Consider the following 26,323-nt stretch of genomic DNA (forward strand, 5'->3'; position numbering starts at 1 on the left):
GCCAGCTGGCCCATTGGCTGGCCCAGACAACGAGGCGGGACTTCCCCCTTCTTCTTCGTTGGTTTTTATTTTGACTCGAGTGGGTGGGGGATCCCGTTCATAGACTGTAACGGTAACCACGCCCCTCAGAACATGCGCGACTTTATGGTCATTTTTCTAATAAATGGGACCATAATTTTCCAAAAAGAATATTATGACATTAGAAATGAGACTTTAAACTAGTGACTGGAAGCAAAAAGTATTCATGACCATGTTTATTAAGGTAATACAGTCTAGGTGAAGTTGGGCCCAAATACATGGACTTCTATGGGGCTATGGGTTTTTTTGAGCCCAATGAGAGCGCCACAACAGGCCATTATATGAACTTTCATTTCCTTAGTGGCTTCACAAAATATCCGTCTGACTGCCCCCCTGCGTGAAACCCACCGCTGCACTTGCATATGAAGTTGCGGAGGGCATTGAAGTGTTTATTAACAGCTTGCAGAACTATTTCAAGCACAACTCAATACAAACTGTGAGTGGACGACCAATAAAGCACTAGACTTGTTTACCTTGTTCACTTCATAACATTTAGAGACAAATATACACTTCTAGAGAGAGCGAGAGAGAGAGAGAGAGAGAGAGAGAGAGAGAGCAGGTGAAACTACATGTTTAAAGTAGTTTGTCATGGACAGACTGGGAAACCGACGTTTTGCTGCCATCTAGTGTTCACCAGCAGACACTGCATGTGTCTGAAGATTATTATGGATCTGCAGCAGTTCGTGACAAACCTTTTCATCCTGCTACCCTAATAGACAGGGGGTACATAGACAGGGGGTAGATGAGCACATGGCCGTTCATTCGTGCTCTATCTCCGACCAAACCACACTTCCACCACACATCTCTCTATGCAAAATAAAACCTGCACACTCCCACAAAACATATAGACTACATTGCATTCGCCAAAAATGTCTTATTTACTGTTTAAATATTACTTTTCTGACCTAATAGACAGGGGGTACATGAGCACATGGCCGTTCATTCGTGCTCTATCTCCGACCAAACCACACTTCCACCACACATCTCTCTATGCAAAATAAAACCTGCACACTCCCACAAAACATATAGACTACATTGCATTCGCCAAAAATGTCTTATTTACTGTTTAAATATTACTTTTCTGACCTAATAGACAGGGGGTACATGAGCACATGGCCGTTCATTCGTGCTCTATCTCCGACATAAACCACACTTCCACCACACATCTCTCTATGCAAAATAAAACCTGCACACTCCCACAAAACATATAGACTACATTGCATTCGCCAAAAATGTCTTATTTACTGTTTAAATATTACTTTTCTGACCTAATAGACAGGGGGTACATGAGCACATGGCCGTTCATTCGTGCTCTATCTCCGACCAAACCACACTTCCACCACACATCTCTCTATGCAAAATAAAACCTGCACACTCCCACAAAACATATAGACTACATTGCATTCGCCAAAATGCATTATTGAATGCAATGATATGGTGTGTCCTGTAAGCCCATGTGGGCTGGGCGCCTTTGGTGCATGACACAAAAATAAAGAAATCTATCTATCTATCTATCTATTCAGGCCCATTCAATTAATCTATCACTAATAATAATAATAATAAACTTTATTTGTATAGCACCTTTCATACATAAATGTAGCGCAAAGTGCTTCACAGGGCAAAAATAGAATACAATAAAAATAAGTAGTTAAAATGATAAAACAATGGCAAAGAACAAAATTGAATATAAGAACATAAAATAAATAAAAACAAATAAAAACAAATAAAATAATAATAAAAACACCACATGCAGCAAATCAGTCAGGGCAGGGTGGGAACGTGCAAATTAAAACTCAATTAAAAGCAATGTTGTAGAAGTGGGTCTTGAGCTGAGCTTTAAAAATGTCTACAGAGGCTGCCTGACGAAGGTACAGTGGGAGTTTGTTCCATGCCGACGGCCCATAGAAGCAAAAAGCTGCTTCCCCGTATTTTTTAGTTGCCATTTTTTTCGGCAGCGCGAGCAGGCCAGCAGTGGAAGACCTTAGGGGGCGGTTTGGGACATATTTAGGCAGGCAGTCATTTAGGTAGGAAGGTGCGAGGCCATTGAGAGCTTTATAGACAAGTAAAAGAATTTTAAAATCAATCCTAAAAATAACCGGAAGCCAGTGCAGTGATGCCAAAACTGGAGTAATATGTTCTCTCATCTTAGTTCTAGTTAAAACTCTGGCTGCTGCATTTTGGACGAGTTGTAATCTGTCAGTTGTTTTCTTAGGCAATCCTGAATAAAGTGCATTGCAGTAGTCAAGCCGAGAGAAAACGAAGGCGTGGATTAGCGTTTTTGCATCGTCCAAGGACAAATAGGCTCTGATTCGTGCAATATTTCTAAGGTGAAAAAAGGCAATCTTGGTAACATGATTAATGTGAGAATTAAAATTCAATTCAGAATCAATAATAACCCCCAGGTTCTTTACTGTACTGTTACTTTCTACAGTCAGGTTACCAAGTCTGCTTATTATTGATTGTTTCTGCTCACTAGAACCGATGATGAGAACTTCTGTCTTATCCTCATTTAGCTTGAGAAAGTTCTCACTCATCCAACATTTAATGCTAGACAAACAGGTCAACAGCGGGTCTAGAGCACAGGGATCATCTGGAGCAACAGAAAGATAAAGTTGGGTATCATCAGCATAGAAATGAAAATTGACTCCGTGATTGGTAATGAGTTCGCCCAATGGCAGTATGTACAAGGAAAAAAGCAAGGGGCCAAGAATCGAGCCCTGTGGAATACCAGAGCTGATGTCGTGGTTGTCTGAATCAAACTCGGCTAGATTGACAAAGTAACTTCTGTTTGATAGGTAGGAGGAAAACCAGGACAGGGCCGTACCAGACAGGCCTATCCAGTGCTCCAGACGCTGTATTAAAATTGAATGATCAATCGTGTCAAATGCAGCCGTTAGATCTAGAAGTAAGAGAACAGATACATGTTTCTTGTCGGCAGACACCCTAAGATCGTTCATTACTTTTACAAGTGCTGTTTCTGTGCTATGGCCTTTCCTAAAGCCAGATTGGAATTTGTTGTGCACATTATTATTCTGTAGAAATACATCCAATTGATGAAAGATGCATTTTTCCAAAACCTTGCCCAGAAAGGGTAGATTTGAAATGGGTCGATAGTTACCCAAAACGGAGGGATCAAGATTGTGTTTCTTGAGTAGGGGCCTAACTACAGCAGTCTTCAGTGAGTCTGGGAAGACACCTGATTGTAGAGAGCTGTTTACAATTTTTAGTATATCTCCAATCACACTGTCCAAGACCTCTTTGAGAAAGGTGGTGGGAATTGTATCCAATGAACAGGAGGATGATGTCATCTGTGATATGGTTTTGCGGAGTTCGTCTTCATCAATTTCGCAGAACGTTAATAGGCTCCCCCTGGGGAGATCTACCCTGGGACCATTAGCTGCTGTTTGAAGGTTTGTGCTAGCAGCAGCACCATTCATAATATCGGCTCTAATGTTAAATATTTTGTTATCAAAAAAGCATGCAAACTCATTACACTTAGCTTTAGAGGCCGGGAATGACTGCTTGTAGGACTGGGGGGGGTTTATAAGTCGTTCAATGGTAGAGAAAAGGACTCTGGCATTTTTCTTGTTCTCATTTATAATGCCAGAGAAATATGCCTGCCTTGCTAGACGCAGGGCTTTGTTATAGGCGGCTGTTGATTTTTTAAGAATTTCTAGTTTGCTGGTGAGTTTGTTTTTTCTCCAGGCTCGCTCGGCTCTACGACACTCTTGCTTCAGTGAGCGGGTATGCTCATTTATCCAAGGTGTTATTCTGGTGTTACGTTTCTTTTTTGTTTTAAAAGGAGCCACTATATCGAGAGCTGACTCTAGTTTAAGATTGAAAATTTGAACCATATCATTCACTGGGGGGGTATCGGGCAGGGGGGGGCCCAGATGACGAGAGAACTCATCGGCTGCAGAAGGGCTAAAAAAACGCTTTTTTATAGTATATTCAGTGATGTTTTTCTCTAGTTCAGTGACAGTCATATTAAAACACAGCAAATAGTGGTCTGATAGCTCAGGCCTTTCAATAGTCCTTTCCACAATGATGTTCAGCCCTTTAGAAATTACCAGGTCCAGAGTGTGCCCATGTTTATGAGTAGGCCCAACAACATGTTGGATAAACTCAAAGGAGTGCAATAACTCTAGGAAGCCCATAGCCACAGTATCTGTAACATCATCCAGATGAAGATTAAGATCGCCAGAGATAAGAGTTCTATCATAGTTAGTGGAGCAGATAGATAAAAGTTCTGATATTTCTGTTAGAAATATTGCTTTACTGCATTTTGGCGGGCGATAAATGCTAATCATTGGCATAGAGGATTGACCAAGTAGTATAGTGGCCTGGTATTCAAAGGATTTATAGCTGCCAAGGGTCAGAGCCTTGAATTTTAGCGTGTCTGAAAAAATTATTGCCAGTCCACCTCCTTTCTTAGCCTTGCGAACAGAGTGAATGAAACTGTAATCTAAGGGGCAAGCTGCTGCTAATAGTATAGCTCCGTCGGAGCCAAGCCATGTCTCTGTTAGAAAGATGATATCAAGTTTTTCTTTTATAATGATATCATTAACTGAGGAGAGCTTGTTAGTTATTGATCTTATGTTAAATAGGGCAAGGTTTAGCTGGACTGGTGGTGACAGATTAACTGTGGTGGGGGCCATTGGGATGGATAATAAGTTTGAGTTTATAGATCTGGGGGGCCCATGCTGGTGGGATGAAATGAGTGGTGTGATATTGCTGAGGCTTGCTCCTACAGGCTTGCTGTTAACTGGTGATGCATCTATGACTGGTGTTAATCTATGGGAAATAATAACAGGAATGGAAAATGTGTGGGCTATGTGACTAGGTGCAGGGTTTAACTGATGTCATACAGAGAGGTGCTGCGTGATGTTTTTTGCCAGGATTTTAATACCTTTGTGATTCGGGTGTATTTGGACACGATATAGTGATGGGGATTTCCAAAAGTCATCAAAGTTATTGATATAGCCAAGCCCGCAGGCATGGCAGAAATTACGCAGCCAATTGTCTGCGCCCATGATGCGGCTAAAGTTTTCGGGACCACGGAGGAGGGTGGGAATTAGTCCAAGGAAGATGCAGGTTTTATTTAATGAATTGATAACACCTACTAGGGACTCGTAGTCGGACCACATCTGGAAGGATTGCTGCCGTCTGATGTCATTTGTGCCTATATGGATAATTACTGTGTGAATGGAGGAGTGACGTTTGAGAATGACAGGAATGTGAGGGATCAAATCAATTATTTTCGCACCGGAGAAGGAAAAAGTAACACAATGGGGCACAGAAAGTCCACGAACAATGGAATCACCCAAAATTAAATATTCCAATGGAGGGGTACGGGGGCAGTTGCTGTTATTAGCTGAGATTGATGCAGCAGATCTAGTGTGCAATGACAGCGGGGGGGACACGGCAGGATCTGATGAGAGGGGGGGAGGGGGTGCTCGACTGGGAGCGGTGGGCACTGCTCCTCGTGCTGGGTGAATGATTGAGAGGGACTGGGAGATATCTGGCCTGTGCACACTGGGTGAGAGTCGTCGGGGCCGCTTTCCAACACGAGTCACACGACCACCATTGTCTCTGTGGATGGGAGTGGAGGTGGAGCCAGGTGAAGAGCCCGAGGAGGAGTCCGGTCCCGCGCGCTTCAACGGCCGGGGTAGCAGCGAGTCCGGGTGCCGAGGATTCCTGGGGGAGTTTGCCAATGACTCCTGTAATGGTGCGAATGAGTTTGAGCACGGGAAAATGTCGGCCATGCTACATGCCTCCGACCCAGACGGGTCGAAAAGAGGAAACGCCAGCCTCGGATGTTTTCCTTTCATCACGGAGGCCCAGGAGTCAGCGCATACGGGCCGCGGTTTGTGCTTACCGGCGTGCGAAGCACTGCTCCCCGGCATGGTAGCAGCCGTGGCAGACATCCCGGGTACAGCGCCGGCACCCGGGGGATCCAAGGATTTTAAGCGGCCCTGGAGGAATGATTGCCGCTGGATTAGGTCTTTAACCAGGCTCGATATGGATCGGAGCTCACTTTTGATGGCGGATAATTCCTCTGTCATGACAGGCATTTTGATGGAAGTGGTGAGTACTACTGACTGTCCACTATAACCACCAACAGACTGTTGAGATGGTAGCATCTAGGCTCAAAAAACGAGCCAGCTAAACAAGCCACCAAACTAGCTGGCACCAAGGCTACAAACAAACCTCCGCCAGCTAGCAGGCAGCAACAACACAGTCTGATACTTGCGTAAAATTGAGTGATCAGCAGTGCCGATCGCTGGGATTGCAGGGTTAGTAAGAAGATGTAGGTCACCAGGCTAAAATCCAGAAGTTTGGTATAAAATAGATGAGTGGAAACTGTTAAAAAACGTAGTAGCAAGCGCGTCGAGATGAGCGACAAACAGCGTCCAAGTGACAGCACTGAGTTGAAGAGGAATCAACTACATTAGTTGCCTGTTCAAAACTAAACTACACTTTATGAAATCATTGTTGCAGCCTACACACATATATTCATGCCCATTCAGAACACATTTCCCAAATCTCAGTGATTTATCCACACATCGCTCTGTGTGTGTGTGTGTGTGTGTGTGTGTGGGCGTGTGTGTGTGTCGCGTCGCCCTCCAGCTGCAATTGCGAGTGTGCGCTGTGTGCAGGGCACACTACTGAGTTTAAAAACACAGCTGAAACATGAAGTGGAGTCTGTCAACTCCCGCAATTTCCTTCTTCCCATATTGCGCTGCAACGACACTGGGATGAGCTGCCCGAAGGGGGGCGAAATTCTAGTAATTATTAATTATGAGCTTCTTTCTGTGTCAAGACATTCTGTGCATGTGATTATTTGTGTTGGAATTTGGAGTGTTGAGTTTGCAAGCGCTCGTTTTCTATAACGCAACCTCCTGCTGCCTCTTGCATTATGTGCAATTTCAAATCAGGTGGTATGTACTTGTAGGGCCGATTACCAATGAGCGCTTCCAAACTCCACACTGAAAGTAGCCAACATGTCTTGTCTATGGTCATTGGTGGATCATAGTATGACGATGAGAGCTTTTCATAAAACTGCAATGTTGGTGAGTAATGTTGTTTAACTTTAATACAATCAGATAGGACTTTTCCATCCGGATGTATGGGCTGTCAACGGCTCTAGATTATGAAAAAATCAAACCAAGTATGTAAATTAACACTGGCATCTGCGTCAAACATTGCTTAGTATGTTCATAAATTAGGCTTTCCGGTGAGAACAGGTTGGCAGTGAGACAATGGGGAGCAGGAAAACGCTGGGCTCAGAGGATTCTCCCCTTTCAGACTCCTCCTAGATGGGCCTGGTTGCTCCTAACGTCATCACCACAAACAACAGCATGGGTGGGAGTCTGTGTGTATGTGTGTATGTGTGTGTGTGTGTGTGTGTGTGTGTGTGTGTGTGTATGTGTGTGTGTGGCTGGTGGGGGGGGGGGGGGGGGGGGTTGCCTCCTGTACTACAGGGAGTATTTGTTATTCCGTTGTCCCAAAAGAATGACAGCTCCCCATTGTTTCCCTCTTTCACTCCTCCGCTGTGATGCCTCCTTTCCGTGCTTACTTGGGACAGGATATGGTGGGAGCTGGGAGCTTTTCTCCCCTTTTTCTCCTCAAATATACATGCACAACATTGTCCATCCACTGCCAATGGAATGTGATCAGGAATTCAGTGTTTCTGCTGCATCTATATTTGTCGTACCTCGAAGGGAATTATCTTTTTTGGTCACTTTTATGTCACGTGGATGGAATACACAAAGATAATTGGTGATGTTTGTGTGTGTGTATGTGTGTGTGTGTGTGTGGGGGGGGGCTATTGTGCTGCCCCAGATAGGGATGCTAGGGTTCATATGGTTAATTGATGGTAGCCCATAATTTGGAGTTCATAAGATAAATAAAGCACTTGTAGGTTGAACAGTATACTGTATAGTGCATTGCTCATGAAACACATGTAGAGTACATATTGAAGGTCAATCTGCACGTGTTATTTTATTTCCATACATACATATATCTGTGTGTGCGTGTGTGTGTGTGTGTGTGTGTGTGTGTGTGTGTGTGTGTGTGTGTGTGTGTGTGTGTGTGTGTGGGAGGGGGCGGTAAAAGACAGCTCTTTGTGACAGCGTAGGGACAGGGGGAGGGAGAATGTTGGGGAGGTCCAAGGTGGATAGGAAGTGTGCCTCCAGTACAACTTATAAACACGGCCCACCTAAGGGTCAGTGTTTACATCCATCCTCACATGTCATCACTGTCTCTATATTAGTCTCTTTGTAGGACGGACAAAAGTATTTGGGAACGCTAGAAGAGAGGGGAAAACAAACACCTTTTAGGTTCTTTTTTCATTTGAGATTTTCAGTGACCATATTATTCAGGCTTCAACACCGTGTGAGTTAAACTGCAAGGAAAGAAAAGCGCGCTTGAAGGAAACTTCACAGGTTTCGACAACCGAGGAACTTCACGTGCTCTATATATATTTTTTTTACTATTTTGCTTCCCTTCATCCGCAACCATTTCGCCCCCAACAGCCATGTACAGCCACAACTACTCCCGGGCCAAGTTTGGCCTGGAGGCGAGAGAACCTCTGCACCGGCCCAGAGGGAAGAGCTGCGGTTACTACATGAGGATCGTCTTCTTCTTCTCCTCTCTCATCCAGTCTCTGATCATTGTCAGCCTGGTGCTGTTCCTGGTGTATGGACAACCAGAGAGGGCTGCCGAAGAGAAGAGGACCCAGGTCAGTCCTTTGGACCATATAAGTTTTTTGTATATTTCTTTATGACAAAGTATTTATATTCTTATGTCTAAGCTTAAACACTCCCAGAAAGAAACAACAACATATCAATATTCCAGTTTGTCTGTCTTATCTTGACATCATTATGAATGACAATGTGTTTGTGGATTTGTTTGTATACGCCATCTTTATCCGTTTCTGCTTTCTAACTGAAAGTGTGATGTAAATGTATAATACAAAAACAGTGATGAGCATACAAATGATTGTCATCATATAGGAACTGGAGCAGACCTATAACAGGATGAGTGAGAACAACATTAAGCTGAGGAAGGAGAAAGCAGACCTGGGAGCGCAGCTGGGAGCTCGCACAGGAGAGAAGGCAGCCCTGCAGAAAGAGCTGGACACGCTTAAGACCGCAGCCAATATCACCACCCATGAGCTCCTAGCTTTGCAGAAGAAAATGGTGAGTACATATTGCTAGGTTGTTATAATTAGTATGAGTATTGGATTGTTTTTATTTATTGGACTCAGAATTTAATTAAAATATTTTAACATTACTTGTTTAGTTTGTTGAGTGAATGGCACCTCGAACATGGGTTTTCACTTTTCAGTGAGTCTAACATTGAGTTCAATGGGTTTACAGTATATAGAATATCAAATATAGAAATATTGAATCGAGCAAAAAAGTCTGGGGTGCACTGTACACACAAAAGCCAGAGTAGATTGTTTTTAGGGATTACATTATTTGAGTGGTAAAAGTATAACTCATAACTCTAAATGAAAATTCACTTAATACATTAAAATGACGTAAGTGATGTATTTGTCCATTCCAGACCCAGTGTGAAGCTGATAAGAAGCAGGCAATGACACGAACCCCACCAACATTACAGTGTTCTACCCCCTCTGTCCGAATGCCTGCTACAAGTATGTACTCTAATGATCAGTACTTTACTTACATCATATTTGGTTCAACTTGTGTTGTGAACGTGCAGATCACAGCTTATACATAATGGCATGTTAAAGTGGTTAATAAATAATAAGTGATTTGTGATCTAATACAATGAACACTTACTGTACTCATAATGAATTAAATGAAAATTACATTTCGACATATACAAAATTGTATATGTCGAAATGTAATTTTACATTTTCATCAGTAATGGATCTCTGACTACAGCTCAAAAGTTAAATGTTAAGCCAGTGATTGATAGCTGGCTATTTGACTAATTCTCCACTGGACCCTACAGCCGGGATGGATACGTTGCAGACTCTGAACAACCAGCAGAGAGCTATGATCAAGCTCATAGAGGCAAACTTCACCCAGACAGTTCTGTACCTGAGCCAGGACAGAGACAATGCCCTGAAGGACCGTGACACTCACCATCACACTGTCATCACCCTTCGCCGGGACAACACCAACCTGAAGGAGCAGCTGGACACCTATACCAGGTCTGTCTGAGTGTGCGTTGATCTCTGTAAAAAGTGTCAAAGAAATCGAGACTTTTTGTAAACCTGCTATTTTCTGATATTTGTGAGGATTTTTTTTAACATTTTATATATATCTTTTTTTAAAGGAAGTGTAAAGAGGACTTTGCCAAGGCTCTGGAGGGTATCCAGCTTGTCACCTCAGGTTTCCTGGACAGGATCAACAACCTGTTTTCTACCCAGCCCACCTTTCACCTCACCTGTGAGAAGCAGCAGGATAATATGGAGAGGATCAGAACCGGCTGCACCAACCTCTCCAGGGACGTGGAAGACAAGTTCCAGAAATACTTGAACAACGTGGGCAATAAGGTACCGTATACTGTGTGGAAAAACAAAAAACATTATTGTAACCAATGTGCATGGTATAGTGCTGAATGTTAAAACCCCAGCATCCATATATTCTGGGAGGAATTAACCAAAAATATGAATAGATCTTTGACGAAAAGATTTGGTGTAGACAGAAAAAAGTACAAAGCTAACTCTGGTCCAGTTTACTATAAGTCTAATACAATATAACCCAAATGCAAACTCAAAACGCTTCACTGTGAGCTTGTAGATCTGCAAAAAAATAAATAAATGTTTTTAAACATTTTTGGAACGTTTTTTTTAATTGTAGGGATGCCACAGTGAAAGTGTTTAAACATGTTTGAGAATAGACCACAAGGAAAGTTACTGTGGTCTAGGAAGCCTTCCTGTACAGTTGATGGAATATTCCAGAGAGCAAATTGGCTGGGAAACCAGTTTCTCCAGGGAGGAAGTCCATCCTCAGCATTGTTCATGATCTAGTCTGGCTAAAGAGACAGGTGACCTCTGAGGCGACGGCAGGGTCAGCGCTGGGGCCAATCATGTACCGCTGCTGATACAGCACCGTACAATACAATCAGTAACAGTAGGGCCAAATTAAACTCCTGTCCTCAGCAATGTCTTTTTACAGTTTTTAGAATAACTTCATAAGACATAAGCTTCCATGTATCTACAAATGTCAACATTTGCTGGCCCTAGAATGTGTTTTCACCATGGCTGATTTATATCATTTCATTTTTCAAATGGGAAAAATAAGTCAAAGCTAAACAATATGAACACGACAAGTTTAGGCTACTTTAAAGCAACATCTAATTCTGTTCACTATTTGGCTTAATTTGACTGATTCAAATTTGTATTGTATAAAACATATACACCCAATATGTTAGTGTGTAGATTTGAAACTTAAAATAAAGCTGTGGTGTTCACCAGGAAAATGTTGGGGAAAGCCATATAGTAGGCTACTGTACTTTGCTGACTGGCAACCCCCAGCGGTCTATACTTGGCCCTCTCCCTTTTCCCCTCTTTACTAAATCTACTTTCAGAAAATAGTTCTACAAACTCGCCTCACAATACAATTTGTTGTGAGATTATCGTTGAAGGTTGCACTCCTATTACATGCCCAGATTAAGGACACTTCTCAAACTCATCCAGGTGGTCCAAATGAGTTAATATACATCAGACTTAACATTGGCTATATACAATTAGACAATATTAAAGCTTAACGTGTCCAAATGCAAGGCATTGTGAACTTGTAGATCTTCTTTTTTTATCTTGGAAAAAGTTTGGAAATAGTTTTCATTTATTTAAAATATTTTTATCTAGGCAGTAGGCAAAAAACATTTTCAGATGGGAATCTGCAGCCAATACATTAATTTGAGGGATCCTTGACATGAAAATGTTTGAGAACCATGCACTGCACTTGAATTTATAGAACATTTATCCACCTGCCGCTTTTCTTCCAGGTGGCAGAGATCCAGTCACAGTCCAGTCGCCTGGAGGTGCAGAACTCCCATCTGAACCAAGACCTGCAGCTGTGTTCACGCAACCGCAGCATGACAGCAGCTGAGGCCAGCAGGCTGCTACAGACCAACCAGCAGAAACACGACAAACAGGTAGAGTTCTTGCCTTGTACGTGTGTGTGTGTATGTGTGTGTGTGTGTGTGTGTTTGCGTGAGAGGGCCACACCTCCTCACAAGTATAGTAGAATTTGAGAAATGGACATTGTTTCATGGTCCTCACTAGACAAATGGCAGATCTACAAGCTCACAACGCATTGTGCATTGCACAGCTGCCAGGCTTTGTTAGCTTGTAGTTCGCAATTTTGGGCTTTAGGGTTAGGGTTAAAAATGGCCAAAAATGGTCAAAGAATGGCATTCATAAAATTGCAGTTGAAAATGTTGATGTCCTCAGTACAGTAATACAAACGTGTGTGTTACATTATCCTAGGCCTATATGGTGTGGTTTTAAAATGACTTATCTACAAATCTAATTATCTATCATCTAAATTCCATCTGCTCATATAATAATGAAATTACTTTTATATACAGTCACATATATCACATTATCACATATACAGTAGCCTGGCCCAGCCAGCATGCTTTCATTTTTTGAGCCAATGCGAACGAAAATAAAAGCCTGGGTACTGAATTGCCTATCTATCTATCTATCTATCTATCTATCTATCTAAACTGCTTCCCTGGACAAATTATTTAATGAATGTTTCATTCAGGTGGAAACTTTGCTGATCGAGCAGAACCGACTGCGAGAGGAGAAGAGGCTTCAGGGAGAGCGTCTCTCTCTGAGGGAGAACGAACTTGCGACCGTCAAAAAGAGCGCCCAGATGTTGACCACTCAATTGGCCAACTGCAAGGTTAGACATGTTTAAACTTTAAACTCTAAAGGGTAAAACTTGACTTAAAAGGTCGGGTGTATTATGCTTTCTAATTGCATTTATAATGCATTATAATGTACTTATAAGGGATAATACTATTGTATGGTAGTATAATGTGATTATAATTAGGGATGTCCCTTTTATCGTTCCCAATCCGATCCCGATACCACAATTTCTGTGTTAGCCGATACCGATACTGCCACAGGGGGTACTGCGCCCGGGCGCATTGCCCGTGGGATGGTGTGGTGATGTAAAAACAATATTTGTACAGTAAATATGACAGTTGCGTCTGTAAAAAGTAGCCTAGCCGGTTTCTGGGAGCGTGCAGGTTTTTTTTGGCATGGAGAGATGTGTGCTAATAGTGTGGCTCGGTCGGAGATAGACCACGAATAAATTGCTGTAAACGGCTGTAAACGGCTGTTTTAAATTCATTATTAATCATTAATGTGTCAAATCGAAAAAAGGGCTCCGTTAAGACCTCCATATTCATATGGTCAATGCCTGTGTGAAAACTGGGAGTGCAGTCAATGATGAGATAACGCGCTGTCAGTGACATTCAGACATTCAGACAGACATTCAGACATTCGAAAAAAGAAAATTACTTATTTTATCTCGTGTTGTTAATAGCAGACTCCTCACTCAAATGTGCACTGTGCCGTTTGGGCAACTCGAAAGCAAATTCCACATGCCCCATCATTATATTTACCTGCTATAGTGTCAACTCCTTACCCCTGTGTCGGATCTGTGGTTAGACTGGCATATTTGCCGATACCGATATGAATCATATACGAATGCTGGTGCATTGTAGCAGCAGATAAAGAAACCTTTTAAACTAAAAGAGAAGTCATGACACCCCTCAGCCTTTTAACCAAACCCTATAATCCCTATTCCGGGTATGTCTATAGGCAAAACATTTTCTAAAACAGAATTTGGTGTATAAGGGAAAAAGGAGGGGTACAACTATAGACCTCTGGGGGACTAAGTGGTTTACACGTAGTTAGCCTGTCAAGTTTACTAAGAACACGCATCTGCGGGCAATAGACTGCGGTAGTGAAAGGTACACATATTTCACACACTGTGGAGCTACTCCTTATTACGATGCTAGTGAGTCCCAGTGATCTAATTGGTGACAGTGACAAGGTGCACAGGAGTCAGCAGAACAGAGGTATCGGAGGGCAGCGGGAGGAAGGGATGGACAGGCAAGATAACAAGAGGAAGCCACCAGAAGCATATTTTTGTCAGAAGTCATAAGGGCAAAAAATGTCCAGTGAAAAACCCACATTTTCTAGGAATATGTGCATTGTTGCATCTGGAATGTACAGTACTATATCCAAGCAGTGAAGGTGTTTGAGGACACATAACATCTTCTCGTTTCTCTCTCTCTCTTTTTTTTAGCCTGCCGTTCCTCCACCTGCTGCTGCCGTGCAGGCTCCACGTCAGAAAAGATCAATTGTGACTAACGGTCCTTCTATTGGTGCACCTGGCATCAGCAAAACTCCAACAGTATAATGACGTGACGTTCCAACTCAACGTATACTACGTTAGTTTCATTGGTCCAAGCCGGAATACAATCCATTGAATGATCGTTGAAATAAACATGCTCTGGAAATGCACGAGACCCACCGTGGGTGGGCCACGATTCCACCGAGACCCACCATGGGTGGGCCACGATTCCACGAACGTGTTCAAGATTTTCAGGTGGGCCCTGATCGAGCAAAGGTTGAGAATCACTGGAATAGGCATTCTTACTATGTACAGTATGCATTCAACAGTGGAGGTTAATATTTTTAGATATTGATTGATAGTCTACTTGCTCTTATTTTTGTCATCATTACCGCTTGCTCTCCTATGTGTGATGCAATGGAAAGGAGAGATATTTTTGATGCCATGTGTTTTATCAAACACAACATGTACATAGTGTTTTGATTGATGTATCATTTTGTCACATACAGTAAGCTTTCATATTCCTAGCGTAACTATGAGGAATGGTTGTTAAATGAATGATTGCTGAGTTCCCCTGGAAATAAAATTGCAGATTTTGCTGTGAACATCTTTAGAATCATTCTCATCGAATAATTCTCTCTTAATGTAAAAATGAATCAAACTTTTGTAAATATTGTAATGCTGTTTTTCAGTGAATTGTGTTGTTTTTTTTTGGGGGGGGGGGGGGTTATTAGTAATTAGTAATGTTGAAAATGCTAAATGTTTTTGCTAATTTATGTTTGAATTAAAATAAAATGAATTCTGCTTATATGCATGAAAAATAATAAACCTTTACACTGAATATTCATCTAGCTCATTCTTATTTTTGCGTGTGTGTGTTTAAAAGTCTCTTGAGAGACTCTCAAGTCTCTCAATGTAAAAAAAACAACAACTCATATTTAGGCTACATACAAATAAATACAAGATAATGATATTGTAAATCTAACACCTGCCTGTCTATAGGAAATAACCCAACCACTCTTCAAAAGGTTTCCTTTGAGTAATTCTTGAAGTAAGTCTAGATAAACAATATTAGCCATGTCTGTATATTTTTGGGAAGCTTACTTATTTACTTATTTACCTCTCTTCAAACAGCAAAATAGAGTATCAATTATTAAAGCATTTTGCTTTCTCTGTCCTTCTTCCAGCTCAACCATGTTCAATTCAATACATGCAAATTAGCTACATCTCCCAATGTTCTGCACTGGTCTGTGTCAGTTATGGTAAGGTAAAGCTATACTGAGATATCATCACAGTAAAACTTGAGAAGACTACCCAAATAAAATAAAATGGAGCACTCAACTGGATCGATCATCACAGTCTGTGTATACATGTCTATGTAACACGGTGTGATAATGGATGAATATGGAAATAAGTCAAATAAAAAGTCAAATATTGTATAGTAGTAGTACAGTATAGTAGAGGAATATTAAGTCAAATGTCACACTTCCACCATACGTTGGATCAGTAGCTCTTCTCAAATGAGTTCCCAAAATTTATATTATGTAACTATTTTGTGCCAGAGATGCATTAGAAGATGTGTCTGAAAATAGCAGATCCGGGCGCCCGCTGGTCTAGTGGTCCAGCCGCATGCCACATATAGGCTCTGGCCTGACAGCGTGTTCGAGTCCCGTTCATGACGACCTTTTCTGCATGTCTTTCCCCTTCTCTCCCTCCCATTTTCCTGTCTGTCTTCACTAATAATAACTATCAATAAAGGCAAAAAGCCAAAAAGAAATCTTAAAAAAGAAAAAACGAATAGCAGATCCACAAGCTCGCAAGCTTCTAGATTGGCTATTTTCACATGGCTAATGTACCTGTATAGGGTTAAAGGGATTGAACGTTTGCTGGAGACCCCCTGGAACCCCTTTAAGAACCCCTGGGTGTCCCTGGACTCCACTTTGAGAACCACTGCTCTAGATGACAAGAGGTGAACATCCATACATCCAGACCAATCTATATATTTGTTCATCTGCCAGTAAAAACATCATCACATATCCATGTAGCTCCATCCCTGGGGCTTCTAAATACACATGGATGTACTGTTCCATGAAATTATAGTACAACAACAATGGCTAATGCAGTACCAGTGCATAAAAACAATCTAAAGATCATCATGCACTTGCACAAATGTGATGTGAAACACGCACACTTGGTCATAGGTCTTGGACCCTGCTCAGGTTCAGTCAAGCCAGCGACAGCTGATAAGAGAAATATAGAGGAAAAAACACTTCATGTCTTGCACCAAATATAGCATCTACTGTATAAGCCCACACACCGCATCGCAACACATCTGCTACTTTCGGTAAGATACTGTACACTGTCTGGCGGGCAGCTAAGAATGAATCAGGCGTCAGTTTCTGAGCATGCCATGATTGGCAGAAATATGGTATGGAAGTAATTTTTAATAATTAAATGTATCTAAATGTTGAAGCTGTATGCCTAATAATTTCCCAACATTATAGAAAATGAAACAGTACACTAAATATGATAGCAAATTCTGTGTAATGTTTATGCCAAGACTGACCTTTCTAAGCATCCTGACGGGAACACATGCATGTACAGTACAGTGGTGGGTATAAAATTATTTTTGAGTATTCCTAATCATTAAGGTATACACATTTTATGTATGTTTTGTGAAACTGGATTACAGAAAGGCTTTCAGTCATGATCATCTATCTATAAATGTGCCACGTCTCTGTGTGTACATATACGTACGTCTGTAATCCACGTACCTCGAGAACTGTTCGCCCTGCCGAGTTCAAATTCGACACACACATTCCACACCTCCACAGGAGTGCAGTGCCCGGGGGCGAGTCGGTTGGATACACGGTTGTCCAGAACCGCCACAAAAGGCTCTGGTCAGGCTTTGCCAGTGGACCTCACCTGTACATTACATGACGTCACATTGAGATTAGGCAAAACACTTAGGTCACAGTTAACTATGGAATCGTGCATTTCCTGTCCGTCAGTGTATCACTCAAAATCCCCATACATGGGAAAGCCCATGGTGCCCAGGTCTTGTGACATCATCAGTGATGAAGATCCCTGATGTCATAATAAATGTGACCTTCGGTCACAATTAAGTCCATATACGGAGATCCTTGATGTCATCAATGTTACGTTCTCAACAGGCCCGAAAATTAAGGCCTGGCTCTACCTGGGCCCTCATCAAACGCGTCAAGACACTGCTCCCGCTGTCACCCTTAGATCTCCATATATGGAGCTGACTTGTTCTGTCATTTCATATGTTGATCTGACCTCATCAAACCCTGTACACTCAAGACACGCTCCTTATATGGCCAGTACATTCCATGTTGATCTGAACCCCCATTACAAAGCGCCTGCGCTTGCTCAGCAGTCTGCCGTCAATGAGGCGGATGGTCGCTTCTCGTCCTCAGGCGTCTTACTGGTCATAATGATTTAGAATGGGTACAAGTGCAATAATAAATGCCAACACAATTGTGTACACTCCCACCATACCACTGGTTAAAAACAAATCATCTAATGCTCTAATGCTTTGGATTTAAAAGCCATAACTCAAGAGTCAAACAGTAGTTGGTGGCCTTTGACTCTTAATGAGTTTTGGATTCCTATATTTATTTGTGAAGAGGAAAGCACCCTTCTGTGCTGCATAAGCAAACAAGCTTAATTCAGATGAATTCAAGCTGCTTGCAACAGGGCATCAGTGCTCAACGCAGCCCAATCTGGGGTGGCTGGCTAGACCGGACTGGCTCAGTACATTGACAAATGTCCTCACTGCAGGTGAGGGAGTCTGTCCTCTGTTCTCAGGAAATCCTTTGTTTAACTTGGGAGTGTTTTTCATCCCCTGTATGGACTTGGACACATGGATAGACACAGACACACACACGCACACACATCCCCCCCCCCATCCCCCCGCACGCACGCACACACACACACACACACACACACACACACACACACACACACACACAAAGGTGAGTGCAGTGTAGATCCTCACATGTATGTAAACCATGATATCCATGATAACAACATCCCCCATCAAGTGTCTGACTCAGTGATGTACTTATGTAAGGCCTCCGCCTCCTCGGAACAGCCATGAATCAAGCCCACAGGAAACAGTGCAACCACACAGACCTAAACATCCACTCATCACTCAACCATGGTCCAAGTCATGACACAGGGCAGGGCACGGAGGCTGTGTGGAACATGTTACCCAATTACAGTAGCTGGGGAATGATTTATATATGAATACATCGGAATACAAACATATACTGTAGTACAGTGTATCGTCGCTGTTGGGTCTGAATCTTGGATGTCCAAAGTTCTTGTTAATGCACATTTGTTTTTCAAAAAACCCACAGGCACACTTTTACCTATTTTACCTTCACTTAAATATAGCACCCGTGTGAAGTGAGGGGCGCTAATATATTAAAGTCTAACTCATGTTGATTAGGTGATGTAGTGGTGATGTAAAACAAACGGTGTGAAAACAAACATTAAATTATCTTTATTGTTAATGGCATTTAATGTTTGAGATGAGATACATTTTCCCTTCATTGTCAATGCCGTTTTTAAAACAAACCTTGAACTTAAAACAAACATTAAACCTGTATAGGAGGGACTAGTGCCCCTCAAAAATAGAAAAAACTGTAGTTTTTGCTACTTTTGTGTGACACTGTAGTATGACGAAGTAAAGCATTAAATGACCATTTTAAATATGGAGATACATAGTGTACAAGGTTTATGCCCGACAGCATCGATGTATTATATAACAAGTTTGATTTATCAGAATATAATCATATAGATGGAGTTTGATTCATCAGAATATATTAAACGGTCTGAATAATATAATCATATTGATAATGTTTAATAATCATAATATGAAGTTTGATTTATTAGAATATATACACCAAATGATGTGAAGTTTAATTCATCACAATATATTCATGAAGTTTAATTTATGAAAATATAATCACGTGTATAAAGTTGTATTCATCAGTATATAATCATATATACAGTATGGAGTTGTATTTATCGGAATATAAATAATTATCCATACGTAACCATTCAAGTTCAATCCTCAAATGAGGATTTCCCATTATCATCCAATTGAGTGCCACAATAGTTCAGGCTGTAATTTGGCTTCAATAATTAAATCAACTTAAACAATTTAAATTTAAAACTTTAAATTAAGGTTTAAATCAATGTAATGTTTTCAATAACAATAGTGTGTTTACTTCTGTACACAACTGCATATGATGCTAATGTTCTAAACAGCATGTATTGTACATACATGCTACAACACAGCCTATGTACAGTATGTATCTATCTTCCATTATCTGATCTGTTTCAATCCTGTTTCTTTCCCTTTTACCTCTCCTGCTCTACACTACCTCTATCTTCTCACAGAATGATGGAGCATGCACAAATAAAATAAGGCACACTGTAGATCGTAAATGGAAAATGTACAGCATTTTTATAGCATTTTTCTCATCTTTCCGACACTTTAAAGTGGTTTCCAATGTACTTCACAATGAACCAACCTGCTCATGGGAAGCAAGAAAAATGCACGTAGTCCACACATCTGACCACTTAACACAGCGGCTGACTGGCTGCCGTGTTAAGTGGTCAGATGGGTAGGAAGGAACCATGCATGCTGAATGGGTATTTGTATAGAGTGAATTCTCTGTTTTAGAGCAGTACTCTCTGCAGAAAATGTATCTACCCACTCTAGCTTTGTGACAATGGCATTTTAAAGTGCAACTTAACAGGGGAACTTAATTTTTATTTGTCAACACTTCAGAGTTTAGCTCACATTTGGTTAACAATCAATGTCAGGACTTTGGCAATTAAAAGACACTAATGATGAATGCATTCAGGAACAGGTCCTATCACAGTGCTTTCAATGGGCTTTCATCAGCTACAATGCATTACTACACATATTGAAAAGACCAGCTGTTCATTAGATTAGATAATAGATAGATAATTCAATATCATCATCATCAAACGTCACATTGAAAGATGCAATCATACAGCATGACATTCAGATTGAAATGAAACTGTAAGCTTAAACTACATATCACAATTACAAGCCATTGTAATTTGTGACAGGTAGTGAGAGCAAACAACACGTGTAAAATGTAGGGCTGGAAATATGGCTGTCACAATGTTATTGAGTTTGATGTCAAGCCCAGTTAACGTATTTCCAGTGTATTGGGATACAGAGGGAGGGATACAGTGACAGCGTGTGATCTTGGCATTTGCGTGTGGTTTATGCCACAGTTGGCATGCCCTTAAAAGCACCAGGTACTACTTTTAGCTGGAACCCCTCCTGTCCTGTAATAAATCTGCAAAGAGATGAAAGGGGGAGAAAGCGGTGACAGAACTGTGTGGAAAGAGGACGAGAGGTTAGCTCAAGTCTCAGAGACGGAGAGAGGCTGAAGGTTTGTGGTGCACAAGGTAACCAATGTCGTCAGAGTCTTGGAGAGAAGGAGCCAACCGGGGGAAAGGGTGAGGAGTTCAACAAGGAAACATAAATATTTAATCAAGGCCAGATTGACAGGGAAACAAAGGACACAGACAGCACTGCCTCCAACAATGTCTCTTTCCCACACAGTGGATCTCTGAACGAAGAGGAGCAGGGTCACCTTGGCTTGTGGTCCTTACGTCACATAGTCATGGTGGGAGGCGGCGCGAAGAGATAGAGAGCCTTGTACAGATGTACAGTACACTGTAATCCTGAGTGTTATTTTTACTCTGAGTGTGAAAAGTGAACCTGTAAGGGTGACTCATGGTTTTACTAGTCTGTTGGACTGCTGGAATAAATGTTGACTGTGCATAAAGTAGTAGAACACTGTCTAATATTACACAAAGTACTACATCGGCTTCAGCACACTTTGTGATGAGTAAGTAAACGTTGTTTTTGTTTTGAATGTTGCAGCCAAATATACACTACAGTAAAAGTGTCTATCATGAAAGAAAAATATATATGAAAGTATAAATAAAATGCCACTGAGGTCAAAACCACAAATATTTCCTAACCGTAAATTATTAATATTTATAAGTTGTTAGCACACAACCTACTGTTGGGATGTGGAGCCCCTTTTGGAAGACAGCTCAGGCAAGTTTTATTAACTACTTGAACCATACACATTTTTGGGATAGGTGTCCCCCAGGGGTCTGTACTTGTCTTGCCCAACTTATTTTTTTCCTCCTACACCAATTATCTTCGTTAAAATAACGATTTATGAAGTTCACAACACATCACAAAGGAACGCTAGGGTTCAAGTAGTTATGTCTAAAAAGTATCATCTACAAAGAAAGAACCAACCATTACATTCTCTTTTATCCTGAGTGAACAGTGAGCGTTCCTACAGCAAAGAATGTGCCTTTTCCCCTTTTTACACTGACTGACACATACTGGCACTCATTGCACCCATTCTCTTTCAATTTCACTGATATTCTGGGACAAGAATGCTGACTTTGATACAGCCTTCCTTTGTGTCCCCTTACCGAGGTTCATGATAAGTCGATTTTCCTGTTTTCGTCTGGCTATTTCCCAATGCAGAAGTCTTTGAAGATGATATCTAGGATCTCCTCGGCTCCGACCCGTCCAGTGATCCGGCCCAGACTGGTGAGGGCCAAGCGGACACCCTCTGCTGCTAGTGCCAGGTCTGTGTCTCGGTACCGCTGGTACTGAGCCAAGGCGGCGATGCACTGCTGCAGGTGGGCCCTATGGCGGGCCTGGGTCAGACTGGGAGCACCAGACAGAGGGTCACCACACCTACAGAGGTCAAGTACAGTAGTTTAAGGACTCTGCACAATGCACATATTATGAAGATACAAACAGTAGAAGCAACCGACTGAGCACATACAGTCAAAGAGAGAGTAATTTGCTTATGCGCTCAATGTTACAGTATCTATTCTAATACATACTGTACGTCTAAAGTTTAAGTTTTTAAATTGAGAAAAGTAATGATTTGACAGCTGTTACATCCCAGTATGTATGATAATCAGTTGTTTTTACACAAAATAGTGCATGCATACATACATACTCTGTATTTACTAAGCATAGCTGTGAATAACTGCCAGGGCTGCAAACCTCTCTGCACTTTGCTGCAAGTTTTCAGTTTAACAGGGTATTTAGTAAGTAAGCACAGCCGCAGTGAGTTCATTTGAATGCACTGCTGAATTTAGTTAGTTAGTTGTTGCTCTTTGGTCTTGATGCCACTGTGTCAAAGTTCCCCACCTCTCTCCTGTAATATATGTGATAGCTCCTGAACACTGTTCCTAGAATAACGTCTAGTCCTGCCCATGTTAACTTGTTAAAAATAATTCTGATTCAGCAGCACGATGACGTAATTTTTTGCTTTTTCCGGGACATCGAGGTGTCAACCTTGTTGCACATGTGTGAGTCACCGGTTGTGTCACCGAAGTCCACACAGCACGACTGAGTGTCAACAGCTACGCTCTGTCCATAGCAAATAAACACAGAAATAAAAAGCTATCTGGAATTTGTCCTATGCATTTGACCAGCCCTAACGATTAGGTGGAGTCAAGTGGGCAGATATTGAACAGCACTCAGGGAGCAGTTGGAGGTTCAGTGTCAGCTCAAGGACATGCACTTCGTCACAATGTCAGGGTGGGACACAATGGCGGATCCTTCCGATTCCATCCCCTGATCCCCAGCTGCCCCATTAAGGCTAGTCACATCAAAGTGTCTCAAAATAAACTGTACTAATGCAAAATGTTTATGGAAATGAACCGATCTATTCCAGACACAACAAGAGAACATGAAAGGACCTTATTGAAAATGAACAACTTAAAGGACCACTTCACACATTTTCAACCTATCTTCATATAATTGGTCTAGTCCTCACTAATGTTCATTACCAATATTGTCTTCTTGTGTGAATAGACAAAAATGGTACCATATTATAATAAGCGACCAATTATATGAAGATAGGTTGAAAATGAGTGAAGTAGTCTTTAAAGAGAATTACATTTAAGGAGGACAGCTGACCACACACAAAACCCAGATAATGTTACAGAACCCAGACAGAAAAGCACTTCCTTGGACATGCCAAACAGTTAAAAAATAGTGATCCGATGTCAGAACCAATCTTGCAGCCATACTTTAGCTTCAATTCACTCAGTTTGGGTTAAGGGTCAGGTTTAACTTTTCAAACCCGTTGAGAACTCTAGGATAGTTAACCCAAAATTCATACTGCTGCAGCTAATAACAGGAACTGCACCAAACAATGGAACTGCACCATTTTAATGTAAGCAATAGATTTGTCATAAAGGATTTAAATGACTAAGACAAAATATATATTTGTCAAAATAGCAAATTTGTTATAAACAATACAGTTAACAAACATAATATATCATTTCCCCATAAGTAACTGGACACATTTACGTTCTAAATGAATAAGATGAGTCATAAGTGTACTCACAGAGCCTTGACTTTGCGGTGCAACACTGTGAGGAAATGCTCCACTCCTGCTTTAGTCTGACAGGAGAGCGGACAGACGGGAGGGAGACCAGCACTTTGATTTAGTTCGGTCTCCAGTTTCTGCCATTGCTCTTCAGGAACCAGGTCAGTCTTGTTCAGCACCAAGACGCACCGTTCTGAGGGAATCTCTTCATAAAATGTATAAATGAAACAATACTGTTGTGAATAAAAGTTACCCCCCCAAAGAGGGCTATTGTAGCCATACTACTATTGATAACTTTGATAAGGGGGACAGATTCTTGTGTGTCTGCTATTAGTAAAATAGGAACAAACAACTAACAAAATGTAGTTAATGATTTAAAATGCGTGGGGAAACAACAGTACCAGACTCGGAGAGTTCTTGACTGGACAAGACTCCTCTGATGTGGGCTTGAAGGAAGGCTGGAGCCCGCTGGATGTCGGCACCAAGCTGAGTGGCGTCCACCACAACCAGAGTCAGGTCTGCCTGCTCCACCCTGGGGGGAAAGAAAGTATTCTGAGTATCCAGAGTCAGGTCTGCCTGCTCCACCCTGGGGGGAAAGACAGTATTCTGAGTTTCAACCAGAGTCAGGTCTGCCTGCTCCACCCTGGGGGGAAAGACAGTATTCTGAGTTTCACCACAACCAGAGTCAGGTCTGCCTGCTCCACCCTGGGGGGAAAGACAGTATTCTGAGTTTCTGACAGCTTCATTCATGAGCACCTATGGATTAGTTCAACTATTTATTTCAGTCCATTTAACAGATACATACATACATACAGGACATGTAAAGGACATATACACTGTAGAACCTTATGTGAAGTATCATTTCGATCTCTCTGTGCACAAATACGGTCAGGAACATTACCATTAGCACTGGAGACTGGCAGTTTTAATTGCTTGTTCCGTGAACTTGGTGAAATTGAAAACGAGGTTCACTTGTTTTATTGCTCTAAATATGATGACATGAGGGATATTTTGGTTAATAAGATGTCTTCTATCTGTGGGGATTTCCTAGATTTAAATGACTAGGTAAAAATGGAGATATGTTTTGCCAAAGGGACTTTTGTTGTGGCAGATTTTATTTGTCAAGCTTGGGAAAGAAGACAGAGTACTCTGTATAACTCTGGTCTGTACTGTAATGAACTATGTAATGTAAACATGCTGTAAATGCAATTGTCTTATAAACCCATGAGGGTTGGGCACATTGTGTGCAGGACACGAAAATAAATAATCAATCAATCAATCAATCAATCATACAGTTAAGTCTACATTATAGATGTTAGTGGCCAGAAAAGGTGTAGTCTGAAGCTGAGACTTATTTTGCCTACCCTATTTGAAAAAGTAACGGTTTTAAAACAAACAGTTTCAATGATTGGTTTAACAAAACTGAAAACATCGGACAAATTAATTAATTGAATAAATCACTATTTAGATATGGAATAATGAAGTAAAATAGGATCTGTTTGCTTTAAAGACTAATGAGAGAGAAGGGTTCTGGGTTGAGGTCCCACCTATTCTATTTCAAGGACATTCTTCCTGATGTAAGCTCACTTTGATTAAATACTGCAGAGGTCCAAAACAGAATGTCTGAGTGTTTGCGTCATCCATCTAAAGTACAGTATAGAACTGTACTATAGATGGATGTATTTTACATAATATCACTTGTTAAGAGTGACATGCCCTTTGTCTTTGAGCAGTGACAAGTGTTTCTCATGAGCACATACTATACTGTGTTGGTTGTTTATCTTAACCACTTAAAACACTATATATTACATTGACTGGAGTTTCCCAGGGGGCTATACTAGGCCACCTCCAATGCACGACTTTTGAAGATTACGTCATATGACAGCCAAGTCTATGGGCTTTTTTTGTTTAGAGCACTTATGACGTACATCGAATGGTAGCCAAGTCTATGGACTTTTAATGTTTGTTTAGGGCAGTAGTCATGTGGCCAATAGAAATACAGTGGTCGCCCCTCACTTCACACGAGTGTGATTTCCCCCCCCTCCACACCAAAACATTTGGCAAAAGAAATTGCAGATCGACAAGCTCACAATGCGTTTCAAGGTGTTTTAGATATTCTATTTCCGTGGAATGTTTGCCCCAGTATGGGGACGTGAGAACTGCAGGACTGTCAGTATGCAAACATGTTCTAGTGATGCCCTGAGTGGAGAGTGGACTGGTCTCTAGAGTGGAGACCATTCAATACTCTCTTAAATACTAAAACATGGGACAGTGCAAATGCATCATTATATTGAAATCAGGTCTTGAAATAAGACACCGATTGAATGATTCTGCTTCATAACTGATAATGCTATAATACTCAGTTCTGTCGAGATAAGCTCAGTTCTACTGTATGTTAAATTGTCAGCAACTATAATTACG

The 26,323-nt window shown here is 41.4% G+C and overlaps 2 protein-coding genes across 2 annotated transcripts in view; one reads left to right on the forward strand and one right to left on the reverse strand.

Moving 5' to 3' along the window:
* The first annotated feature begins 8,298 nt into the window (after window positions 1–8,298).
* Window positions 8,299–15,159, forward strand: plvapb (plasmalemma vesicle associated protein b). Its single transcript, XM_080769466.1, has 8 exons — window positions 8,299–8,821; window positions 9,096–9,281; window positions 9,652–9,742; window positions 10,066–10,267; window positions 10,393–10,612; window positions 12,070–12,219; window positions 12,837–12,977; window positions 14,394–15,159. Exons 1-8 carry the CDS (start codon window positions 8,618–8,620, stop codon window positions 14,505–14,507), a joined length of 1,308 nt encoding a protein of 435 aa, XP_080625592.1. The 5' UTR covers window positions 8,299–8,617; the 3' UTR covers window positions 14,508–15,159.
* Window positions 15,160–19,922: 4,763 nt separating this feature from the next.
* The window catches only part of gtpbp3 (GTP binding protein 3, mitochondrial), a 33,419-nt gene continuing 27,018 nt past the window's right edge, over window positions 19,923–26,323 (reverse strand). The window contains exons 9-11 of the mRNA XM_080769408.1: window positions 24,304–24,434; window positions 23,921–24,107; window positions 19,923–22,248 (exon numbers count right to left, since the gene is read on the reverse strand). Of these exons, the coding sequence (XP_080625534.1) occupies window positions 22,017–22,248; window positions 23,921–24,107; window positions 24,304–24,434 (550 nt within the window). The 3' untranslated portion in view covers window positions 19,923–22,016. The remainder of the gene's footprint in view (window positions 22,249–23,920; window positions 24,108–24,303; window positions 24,435–26,323) is intronic.

The sequence above is a fragment of the Protomyctophum bolini genome (genome assembly GCF_963924005.1).
Source record: "Protomyctophum bolini genome assembly, chromosome: 8".
NCBI lineage: Eukaryota > Metazoa > Chordata > Actinopteri > Myctophiformes > Myctophidae > Protomyctophum > Protomyctophum bolini.